The sequence below is a fragment of the Narcine bancroftii genome, chromosome 1 (assembly GCF_036971445.1).
Source record: "Narcine bancroftii isolate sNarBan1 chromosome 1, sNarBan1.hap1, whole genome shotgun sequence".
NCBI lineage: Eukaryota > Metazoa > Chordata > Chondrichthyes > Torpediniformes > Narcinidae > Narcine > Narcine bancroftii.
This window is the reverse complement of record NC_091469.1, coordinates 205,786,694-205,798,804: the sequence shown is the minus strand read 5'-3', so window position 1 is coordinate 205,798,804 and position 12,111 is coordinate 205,786,694. Positions and strand designations below refer to the sequence as shown.

The window sequence follows — 12,111 nt, the reverse complement described above, 5'->3', positions numbered from 1 at the left end:
GTCTTTTTATACGAGGCCGTAGCCTTTGAACATTATAGCCTTAGAATATGCAATGATTACATACTTGCCAGTCCACTAAATCCTCCCCACCCACCTACCTCCAAACTTTACAACCACCGGCTCAGACAGCCAAATGCTACACAGGGACATTTTTTTCTAGGACACTTGTAGTCGTAGACATGTGAATTTGTTCTAGACACATGGTAGGGCACTCTGCCACCCAGGTCAGAACAAAATGTTCAGAAACGTTAGCTTATTTCCAGGGGTTGCGGGATGCTGTAAAATGAATATTGAAATTCTTATTTCCTTTCAAATGACACCTCATCCAACCCAGAGGAGGTGTGCGCGCGCATTGGTGTGTGTGTGTGTGTGTGTGTGTGTGTGTGTGTGTGTGTGTGTGTGTGTGTGTGTGTGTGTGTGCGCGCGCGCGCACGCGCGCGTGAATTCTGCGTGTTTGCCTGCTTGGAGGTGTGCGCGCCTGCGGCTGTCGTGCACCTTGTGCGCTGGACCAGCCAGTTGAGTCGGGCAAGACCTTTCCAGCTTGTGTCAGTGCTTGAGGGAAAGGGGATGATGGAGAGCGGAGGAGAAAAGGGTGAGGAAATTGTCTGGGAGGGAGAGAAGTGAATGGAATTGTCTATCCATGAGCTGGACTTATACCCATCTTGGGTCGAGGGAAAATTCAGGATGGTAATTATGTTTCTGTTCAATATATTTTTTGATTTTACTGGATAACTTGGTAAAGAGACTACATATATGTTCTCGCCATCAGCTAAAACATTTCTCAGATGCTACACAAATACCTGCAGTTTGTTTAAACACACAATGAATGTTTAAAAAGTGACGCCTTACTCCGAGGCAGTCCAGAGTGAAAACCGCCAAACCCAAAGCACCCACTGTTCCCAATTAAAACAAGTGTCATAGAATCAAAGCAATTATCACTCGATAATAAAAGACAACTACTCCCAAATTACAAGCGTGAAGAAGCGTTTGAAGGGTCAGCGACCAATGGTCTTTGTTGATTCAGTGGGATACAACTACTGCAGGGGAGTGATGAAGTTCGATCTTGTCCGAACGTTTTTACGTTGTCCTGTCTCTTTCAGATCTCTCTCTCTCTCTCCCGGGCCATGATAATTATATTTATTTAAATCTGTAAAGTGTGTTACTTTTATATAATTGTGTGTGAGTCCACAAACCAGTTTTATTTATTATTCAAATTTAATTAGAACACATTGAAAATACAACGTGATATTCTGGCCTTCGTGATGGCTCAGTAATGGCCAAGTCTAAACATTTTACACCTTCAACTTTATTGGATGTCAATATAAAAGTGAACTTCAAGCAAACGTTCAATGCATAACAAATATGAAAAGGAAATTTTCTGATGGAAAACGGAGAAATAAATTAGAGCAGAAAGTAGAAAGAGGATAGTGAATTAACCAACTGAACAGAATTTAATTGCTGTGATTTTATCCGAATTAATTACGTAATCTTCACAAATAATAATCATTTAAATTGTTCTGCGTGCATATAAAATGTATGTCGGTTTGAAAATGTCCAAGTACAATACTCCTCGGCTTAGTAAGATTTGTAATCTGCCCCTTTTATCCCAAATATCCGTAAATGATGCTTTCCGCTTTAATGTGGAAAAGATTGCTAAGTCGTGTAGGCGGGGATGGGCTTAAACATTGGTGTATGAGCTTTTAGAAAATTAAAAAGTGATCGATTTACAAGCCCACGCGTGGTCCATTTTTATTTACCTTGACGCCCACCTCATCCCAAGCGCCTCGGATCCCTTCGATCTTCATTCCTATTTTGAAATCCCGCTTTGTGCGTGAAAATCCGTCTCTGAATTAAAATGCAGATATCGCCCAGAAGACTCGCAACTAATATTGTAGTAGGAATAAACATCGCCTCCAAACTTTAAATGCTGGTAGTTACACAACTTTCACTTACTTAACATATATCCCGCGGCCACATTGAATAACTTTGTTTGCTGTAATAGATTTGGGTCAGTTCCACATGCGATCTCAGGGATTCCCACATTTCCAATGAGAGAAAGGGTGAGCGGGAGGTCTGAACTAGTCACGCTGTGTTGAGACTGTCTCGTTAACAGTAAGAATAGTATTTTGCGATTAAAATAAAATGCGTTTGGTAGGTTGATAGTGTGGCGCAGCGGGTGGAGCGTCCTCTGGCAGAGCCGGATTCGATCTGGACTCTGTCGGGAGTTCGCATCCTTTGACCTTGCGCGTTTCCGCTGGGGAAAAAAAAAAGCCCTTATCTTTTAGGTGAGTGATATTCTCTCTACATTCCCAGAGTGTAGGGAAAATGAGAAATCCGAATGGAATGACTTCATCGTGGGTTAGTGTGGCGGTTAGCGCAAAGCTATTGCAGCGCCAGCGACCTGGGTTCCAATCCGCCGCTCTCTGTCCCCCGTGACTGGGTAGATTTGCACCGGTCGGAAGGGCCTGTTACCGTCCGGTGTGTGTAAAAACCGTCTTCAACCTCTGATGTGGTTCAGCAGGGAAGGGGTTAAGATTTGGATGGTGAGACGGAACAGTTGCTGGCTCTCATGCCTGTAAGAGATGATTAATACAGTCATGGTTTTCCTCACACAAATAAACATAACTGCATGAAAAATAACCTCTGCAGGTTGTGTTCCAAAACACCTTATTGCTTCGCCGCCCCCAAGCGCCAGTCCCATCTCGGTCGTCGCGACCGGGTCGGGCACTGAGTGCAGATGACCCAACCTCGGTTCCCGAGAACCCCTTCCTCCAGGGAAACGCGTGCCCGAGCGGGACCCGTGATCAAAAAGCTAAAGAAACAGATCAAACACGTGCCCACACATCGAGAAGGTTATTTTTAAACGAGGGAGATGGGAATGTATCAAATTGTTAATGACTTGGGGCAGCCGTGGGATCTCCGGTGGCAAGGGCGCAGCGCAATCACCACGAACACTTCCCGGGTGCCGCGGCGTTTTTGGAAGGTGGGGGTTGAGGGTGCAGGGAAAGAGCGGCATGGGGGGGGGAGGAAAGAGCGGCATGGGGGGTGGGGAGAAGAGCGGCATGGGGGGTGGGGAGAAGAGCGGCATGGGGGGTGGGGAGAAGAGCGGCATGGGGGGTGGGGAGAAGAGCGGCATGGGGGGTGGGGAGAAGAGCGGCATGGGGGGTGGGGAGAAGAGCGGCATGGGGGGTGGGGAGAAGAGCGGCATGGGGGGTGGGGAGAAGAGCGGCATGGGGGGTGGGGAGAAGAGCGGCATGGGGGGTGGGGAGAAGAGCGGCATGGGGGGTGGGGAGAAGAGCGGCATGGGGGGTGGGGAGGAGCGGCATGGGGGGTGGGGAGAAGAGCGGCATGGGGGGTGGGGAGAAGAGCGGCATGGGGGGTGGGGAGAAGAGCGGCATGGGGGGTGGGGAGAAGAGCGGCATGGGGGGTGGGGAGAAGAGCGGCATGGGGGGTGGGGAGAAGAGCGGCATGGGGGGTGGGGAGAAGAGCGGCATGGGGGGTGGGGAGAAGAGCGGCATGGGGGGTGGGGAGAAGAGCGGCATGGGGGGTGGGGAGAAGAGCGGCATGGGGGGTGGGGAGAAGAGCGGCATGGGGGGTGGGGAGAAGAGCGGCATGGGGGGTGGGGAGAAGAGCGGCATGGGGGGTGGGGAGAAGAGCGGCATGGGGGGTGGGGAGAAGAGCGGCATGGGGGGTGGGGAGAAGAGCGGCATGGGGGGTGGGGAGAAGAGCGGCATGGGGGGTGGGGAGAAGAGCGGCATGGGGGGTGGGGAGAAGAGCGGCATGGGGGGTGGGGAGAAGAGCGGCATGGGGGGTGGGGAGAAGAGCGGCATGGGGGGTGGGGAGAAGAGCGGCATGGGGGGTGGGGAGAAGAGCGGCATGGGGGGAGGGAGGAGCCGGTGGTGCGAGAGGTGGGTATACGGATCCCGTGGATACCAGAGGCTTGCCCAGTTGAAGCTTTTGCAACGATGATGTGCACCGGGGCCACCTCCAGAGCTGAGCCCAGGGACCACCCTCTGAACTGAGCCCAGGGACCACCCTCTGAACTGAGCCCAGGGACCACCCTCTGAACTGAGCCCAGGGACCACCCTCTGAACTGAGCCCAGGGACCACTCTCTGACCTTCTCGCCTCCTGTCTTGCAGCCGGTTCGGCACGACGTGCGCCCGGTGTGGGCGGCAGATTTACGCCAGCGACTGGGTGCGCCGGGCGCGGGGCAACGCTTACCACCTGGCCTGTTTCGCCTGCTTCTCGTGTAAGAGGCAGCTTTCCACGGGCGAGGAGTTCGGACTGGTCGAGGAGAAGGTTCTGTGCAGAATCCACTACGACACCATGCTGGAAAATCTCAAGCAGGCGGCGGAGAACGGTAAATCCCGGGACAGTCCCCGCGCGGGATAGCGAGCCCCGTCCACCTTGTCCTCCCGCGGAGCATTGTCCCAACCCCTGCTCACCACTCACCCAGCCCTGCGTGGTACGGGAGCGGTGGGAGGACCGGGTATCTGGCGTGGCCCGGGCCTGGGGGGCCCTCGCATCCTTTAGCGATGCAATTGAGGCTCTGGTCACTGCTGAAGAAACCCCTCACACCGCAGATGCCGAGGGAACAAAGAGAAGCCGGAGATTATCGTGGGGCAGGCAAGGTCTGTGGGGAGAATAGTGCACCGAACTGTCCCGTCAGCTGACTATTTCCCCATGGGCTGACTGACCCACTCAGTCCGTCCGGCTTCCCGCTGCTGGTGGGATGTCTTCGAGTCCGGGCTTGGAACCCGGCTCGACATCGGAGTTGCAATATCTGAACATTACAGAGAAGGAATCTGAGCTTAGACCCTTCGTGCCTGCACCACTATTCGGCGTTCTAACATTTAATGTAAACTACTTTCCACCTCGGTCTCTGCAGTGGAGATTTTCTCCAGGGAGGGAATTTCAAACATTGCCAAGGGCAGGGTGAAATAAGTTCTTGCCTCCACCCAGAATATGGGCGACATATTCAGTGGAAGTTCCAAGCTGAGCTCGTGCTTGTATATGCCCCTTGGCACCCTTTGCCTCTTTCCCCCTTTTATCTGATAGGTCCCTGGTTTATTAGTTCATGAAGAAAAGGGGCCACTTCCCACACACACCATCCTTGGGGTTGGTGGGATCAAGAAACATGGGTCTGAGACTTGGGACAACTTCATTCTGAGGATTTACAACTTAGAATAACTGAGATGGCCATAACTAGTTGGAATGCTACACCCTAAATTTTCTTTGGATAAATGGTCCATTTGTTTCTGGGCAGCAGCACACACCATCCACTTTGGAAACTCTGGGCAAGTACTCCAGTCCCCAGTCATGGCATGCCTCTATCATTGTCACTTGGCTGCCACGTGATGGCCACTAAATAACCAATAAGAAATGTATTAGACTTGGGCAGGTTTAATTAGAAACACAGGCTCATAAACCAGCATGGTTAGAAACCATTGAATGTGGTATAACTAGCCCTAAGGACACCAAGGAGCAGATAAGCAGGCAGATTTTGGAATGGTGCAAGAAACACAGGGTGGTAGTTATGGGTGATTTCAACTTCTGCAAGAGGGATAAATGGGGGTGAATTTGTCAGGTGTGCCCAAAAAGGATTCCTGAGAGAGTATATGCACCAGACAATGAGAGGAGAGAGGCCATACTGAATCTGGTTCTGAAGAATGAACCAGGTCAGGTGGTGGACCACTTGGTGGGGGAGCATTTTGGTGAGAGTAACCACAGCTCCCTGAGCTTTATCAGGGAGACAAAATGTGAAAGTGCTTAATTAGGAAAGGGATAATTACGATGAGATAAGGCAGGAACTAGTGAGAGTAAATTTGAAACAGATGTTCAAGGGTAAAAGCAGAAATCTAATGTGAAGGAAGTTTAGGAAGCACTTGTGCTGGATTCAGCATATGTTTGTCCCATTGGGACAAGGAAGAGATGGTAGGGAAAGGGAACCATAGATGATGAAACAGGTGAGGCAACTAATCAAAAGGAAGAAGGAAGCATATGTTGGATATAGGAAGAAGGAAATAAGAAGGGCTCAGGAAAAGTATATGGTAGCAAGGAAAGACCTTAAGAAAGGTCTAAGGAGAACTTGAAGGGGGCATAAGAAGGCCTTGGCCTGTAGGATTAAGGAGAACCCCAAGACACTCTATGCATATGTGAAGAACTGAAGAATGATGAGAATGAAGGTGAGGCCACTCAAGGATAAAGTAGGCAACATGTGCCTGGAGGCAGAGGAGGTTGGGGAGGTCCCAAATGAATACTTTTCTTCACTATTCACAAGAGAAAAAGACCTTGATCAGGGTGAGGTTGGAATAGAACAGGCTAGTGTGCTGAAATGTGGAGATTAAGGAAGAGGAAGTGTTGGGTCGTCTTAAAAACATGAAGATTGAGAAATCCCTGGGGCCAGACATGATATACCCCAGGTTGCTGTGAAAAGTGAGGGAAGAGAGAGCTGGGGCAGTAGCAATGATCTTTGAGTCCTCTTTGGCTGCAGGGGAGGTATCAGAGGATTGGAGAATGGCAAATGTTGTCCCCTTGTTTAAAAATGTTAATAGGGAGAATCCTGGGAATTATAGGTTGGCGAGTCTTGCGTCAGTGGTGTGCAAAGTATTGAAGAGGATTCTTAAGGATAGGATCTATGAGCATTTAGAGAAGTACAATCTATTGAAGGATAGTCAGCATGGCTTTGTGAAGGGAAGGTCGTGCCTCACGGGTCTAATTGAGTTATTGTGAAGGATCTAGTCTCAAGGGTTTTAGGTTGGATTTGAGGAATAGTTCATTGCTTCACTAATGTTTTGGCTGGCACTAAATACAAATCTTATTCAGAGGAGGCTATCTAAATTTAAATTAATTAAATTGTCATCGTGTGTGGCAAGAAATAGCGATTAAAAATAATTTTGAATGCTATCCAGTCAAGTCAACTCATACACCAGACAGTGTAATAATTACAAATAAACAGTGGAGGGATCACTGTCATAATAAGTCAAGTAAAGCAGGGTGTAACCATTATAAATAATGCAGGGGTATCCTTTTATGCCAGTGAGAGGTCCATTCCAGAGTCTGATAGCAGCAGGAAAGCAACTGTACTGGAACCTGGAGGTTTGCATTTTCAACCTCGTGTATCTTTTGCCTGAAAGAAGGGGTGGGGGAAGAGGGTGACCTGAGTGGGACAGGTCCTTTAATATGTTGGCAGCATCCCAAAGAAAACGAGAAGTGTAGACCGAGTCAGTCGAGGGAAGGTTAGTTTGTGTAATGTTCTGCACAATGCTCCGAGATCTCTGGGAGAGCTGTTCCAGTATGAAGATGTGATGCATCTGGACATGTTGCTCCATCAAATTAACCTTTCAGGAAGGATTTTCATTGCTCTGAAACAATGCACACAGTTCCTACTCTTTAACCAGATCTCTTGGTTGCAAGACTGGAATGATGGTAACCTTAGGAAATGTATCTTTCAAACAGAATGTTAAGAACACAAATCATAGTCAAGGGAATCTCAAAATGTGGCAATTAATTCCATCATTGAGCTAGTGACTATGAAGGACAATGTTCGACTCACTGTCCCACTTTCCATAAATCCCACCAATTCATTTTTTTTTTAACTCTCCTCACATTCTCTCAACTCATCCCAGGTTCCACCATTCACGGGGTCAATGAACTACCAAGATGCACATCTCAGTGAGATGGGAGGAAACTGGAGCATGCAGTGGAAACCTTTGGGATCACAGGGAGTAACTCCACATGGTCAGCACCAGAGGTCAGGGTCAAAGTGGGATATCTAGCACGGTGAGCAAGTGGCTCTACTGATTCCTCCACACTACCACCCAGCAAGTGGCAATCTGGAGTTTCTGGGGCAGGGGTTGAGCTCACAATCTTGAGCCATTTTAAGTGAGGGAGCGATGCACAGAGCCACAACGAGCCACACACACAACTTCTAGATCCACGTAAAAGGATAGTTGAAAAGGTGAAGCTCACTTGTCAGGGATTGTGGCATGGATTGGACGGTGGTTTTCACAAGAAAGACAGAGAGTCAAAATGGTTGGGTCTGTTTCAGATGGGAAGGATGTAACTAGCGGATTGCCCCAAGGATCAGGTCATGGCCCTCAATTATGTGCAATTTGGAGGAGGGGTCAGTGTGTAAGGTCTCTGAGTTTGCTGACAAAACTAAATTAGGTGGGAGGATACGTTTTGATGAGAGGATAGTGATTCTGCCACAGGATATTGATGGATTGAGTGAGCGAGCAAACACTTAGCCAATGGAGTTTAATGTGGGGAAAGTGCAAGGTCGTACACTTCAATAATAGGATTCAAATTGCAGACTGTTATCCAAATGGACAATGATTGTGGATAAGTGACGGACAGAGGAATCTAGGTGTCTGGAGCCCTGATAAAGGGTTCCAGTCCAAAATGCCGACTGTCCTTTTACTCCCTCCAATGTTGTTCAACCTGCTGAGTTCCTCCAGCAGATCATGTTTAGCTACAGATTGCAGCTTCTTCTGCAGTCTCCTGTGCATCTCTAGTCCTGCAGCAGCTTGTTCTGTTTTCAGTTGCAGGACCTGGCTTGGAAGGCAGGAGACATATTGACCTTCGTTGTTGAAGATCCTGAGTTGGTTTGACAGGACGAGTCATTGCCAGCAGTGGGGATCCCAAGCGGACATTTAAAACTGAGCTGCATAGGAATTTATTAGCACATTGGGTGGCGAATCTTCAGAATAATCTACCCCAGAGTTATGCAGGCTGAAACACTCAGATAGTGAAAGTGGAAATAGATACATATTTGATAGATCATGGAATTGAGGATTGTGGGAAACTGGTACAGTGGAGGAACTGACATATGGGACAAAGCAGCCATGATCACATAACAGGTTTGAGGGCCCAGAGACCTAATCCTGGAATGAGATGAGTTTATTGTACAAATGCATCAAAATTCTTACTTGTTGTAGCCATGTAAGCACATAAGCAATATCAACAACAATAGTATAAATTATATTCCCACAATATTCCAAGGCAGAAAAGGTGATAATAAACATGAGGAGATAAAGAAATAAAGTTAATGTAAGAAAAAAAGATGAAATTGTAACGATGCAGACAGATCTTTTGGTGGTCACAGGGTACTTTATGGTTAGGGTTTAAGTAGCACGTATGGAGGTTCAAGATAGCTGTTGGGTAAAAACTGTCCTTGAACTGTTTTCTGAAGTCGGTGCTGAATTTTTGGCTTCTGGATCATCAAAGTTCAAATTTATTGCTAGAGTACATAAATGACATCACACACAACCCTGAATACCCCAAGGTAGCCGTGAGAAGAGGTAGTGACCAGGGTGGCGGAGGTTCTTTATGACGTTAGGTGGCTACTTTGAAGCATCGTCTCACATAGATATTTTCAATAAATGGGAGGCTGTTGCCTGTGATGGACTTGGCCAGGTTCGCAGCAGTTGTGGGTACTTCAAGGTTCGAGGTTTCTTTTATTGTCACATAATAACAATAGAAAATGTGACAAGATGATACACTTTAACTTTTGACTGGCTTAAGGCAAACAAAGAGAGTTTGAGTTTCTAAACTGCTTCTATCTTCTTACTGTTTACATCTTAAAAGTCCCTCCATGTCAAATCTGTCATACTCTATTTGTCATCTATTCTCTGTATCTGTCTCCCTCAATAACCCATCCTACATATAACTATTGGACGATGATTCAAATGTAAAGTGTAGAGTCACCTCGCAAACAGGCCCTTCAGCCTATTGAGACAGGGCTGCTGCAAACCACTGATTTACATGGATCCCATTTTCTCTTCCTTCCCACATTCACATGAGCTCCTCCCAGAGGCTAATCCTCACCCACACACTTGAAACAATTAACCCACTGACTTGCACATGAGTCACTGTGAGAACATGCAAACTCCACACAGATAGGCCCAGAGGTCAAGACTGAACCAAGGTCAATAGAGCAGTGAGGAATTAGCACTCAAGTACAGAGTTTTAGACTTCAGATTCATTGTCACATTATATCTGGGACAGTGAGAAGGGTTCTTCTGTGAGCAGCCTAGTAAGAAAAGGATGTGAGTCGGAGAAAATATCTAATATATACGGCTGTATAAAGTAGAAGACCAAGGCCACAAGTGGAAACCTACAATGAAATGAATGAGCAATTACTACAAGGCAGGTGCAGGGAAGAAATTTCTTTTAAGCCTGGTGTGTGTGATTTGCTCTCTTGAACCTTCTTCCCAATGGGGAAGAAGAAGATAGCGAAACATAAGCTGGGGTGTGATGGGTCCTTCAGTGTGTTGGCTGCCTTTGCAAGGCAAAGGGAAATGTAGGTGGAGTCCATGGAGGGGAGAGAGGCTTGTGTGCAATACATAAAAGTGCAAGAGAAACTCAGCAGGTCATGCAGCATCTGCAGGAGGTAAAGGGTAGCCAACATTTCAATGAAGTTTGTGTGATGTTCTGAACTTCATTCACCACCTTCTGCAGTTTCTTCTGATTGAGTAGTGTAGCTCCCATACCATGCTGCCATGCATACAGCAAGAATGCTTTTGATGGTACACCTGTAAAAATTGTTGAGGGACGGGAGGGAGATGCTGAACTTTTTTTAGTCTTCTAAGAAAGTGGAGGCATTGGTGCTTTGTTAACCATTGTATCACATAGTTGGTCCAGGTCAGGCAATTGGAAATGTTTAATCTGTGGAATCAAACTAGGGTACAATTGTGGATGGTAGAATTAAATCCTGGCTGTTTTCTTCAATAACATGTCACTTTCTTGGTATAATTTGTATAATTATTCCTATAATAATAATTTGATAAAAAGGGAGGTATACAGAGAGGGTGTAGAAATGAAATGTAAGGTACTGCACCACATTGCCAAGGTGAAGAACCTACAGCTCCTTGTGTGTGTTCCTGTACAGTCCAGTCCAACATAACATGCATCTTTCCTGAAGGGTTGACCTATCAATTGGAAATTCTCTCCTACTCATTCCATAAGACCTCCTATAATATAGGAGGAAAAGGCCATTAAGCCCATCGATTCTGCTCCACCATTCCATCATGAGCTGATCCATTCTCACACTAAGCCCCTCTCCCCTGCCTTCTTCCCATAACCTTAGATACCCTGACTATTCACATACCCATCAATCTCTGCCCTAAATTCACACAATGATCTGGCCTCCACAGTCACATGTGGTAGCAAATTCCAGAGGTTCGCCAACTCTCTTGCGAAATAAATTTCTTGAAGTTATGTCCTCTTGCCCTAGACTCCTTATTAAGAAAGGATGTGCTGGAATTGGAATGGGCCCGGAAAAGATTCACAAGAATTATTCCTGGAATGAAGGGATTAGAATATGAGGAACATTTGGTAATTCTTGGACTGGCATGTTTGGTGTAGTGGTTAGCATAACACCTTTACAGCACCAGCGATCAGGACTTGGGTTCGAAAATCGCACTGTCTGTAAAGAGTTTGTACATTCTCCTCGTGTAGGTTTTCCCTGGGAGCTCTAGTTTCCTCCCACCATTGGGAATATACCGGACATGTAGGTTAATTGGGTGTAAATTGGGCAGTATGGACTTGTGGGCCGAAACAGCCTGTTGGCGTGCTGTACGTCTAAATTTTAAAAAAATTTAAAACTCCTCTACCAAGGAGTATAGTCCAAGAATTACCAAATGTTCCTCATATTCTAATCCCTTCATTCCAGGAATAATTCTTGTGAATCTTTTCTGGACCCATTCCAATTCCAGCACATCCTTTCTTAATAAGGGTCCCAAAATTTACCCCATACTCCAAGTGAGGGCTCAACAGTGCCTAATAAAGTTTCAACATCACATCCCTGCTCCTGCATCCTATTCCTCTAGATATGAATGTCAACATTGCATTTGGCTTCTTCACCAATTAATCAACCTGGAGATTAAACTTTGGGGTATCCTGCACAAGGAACCCCAATTCCATTTGTACCTTTGAAATTTGAATTTTTTCCCCTTACAAATAAAAGTCTACCCTTTTATTCCTACCAAAGTGCATGACCGTACACTTTCCAACATTGTAATTCATTTGCCGCGAGAACACAGCCTTGCTTCACGCCATTGTTAATGGAGAAGGGTTCAGAGAGCTCATTGCTGTATCTGACCCGACCT

At 46.9% G+C, this 12,111-nt stretch overlaps 1 protein-coding gene across 1 annotated transcript in view; it reads left to right on the top strand.

Moving 5' to 3' along the window:
- Positions 1–12,111, top strand: part of lhx6a (LIM homeobox 6a) — a 48,727-nt gene that overhangs the window by 19,077 nt on the left and 17,539 nt on the right. The window contains exon 5 of the mRNA XM_069906898.1: positions 4,141–4,361. Within this exon, the coding sequence (XP_069762999.1) occupies positions 4,141–4,361 (221 nt within the window). The remainder of the gene's footprint in view (positions 1–4,140; positions 4,362–12,111) is intronic.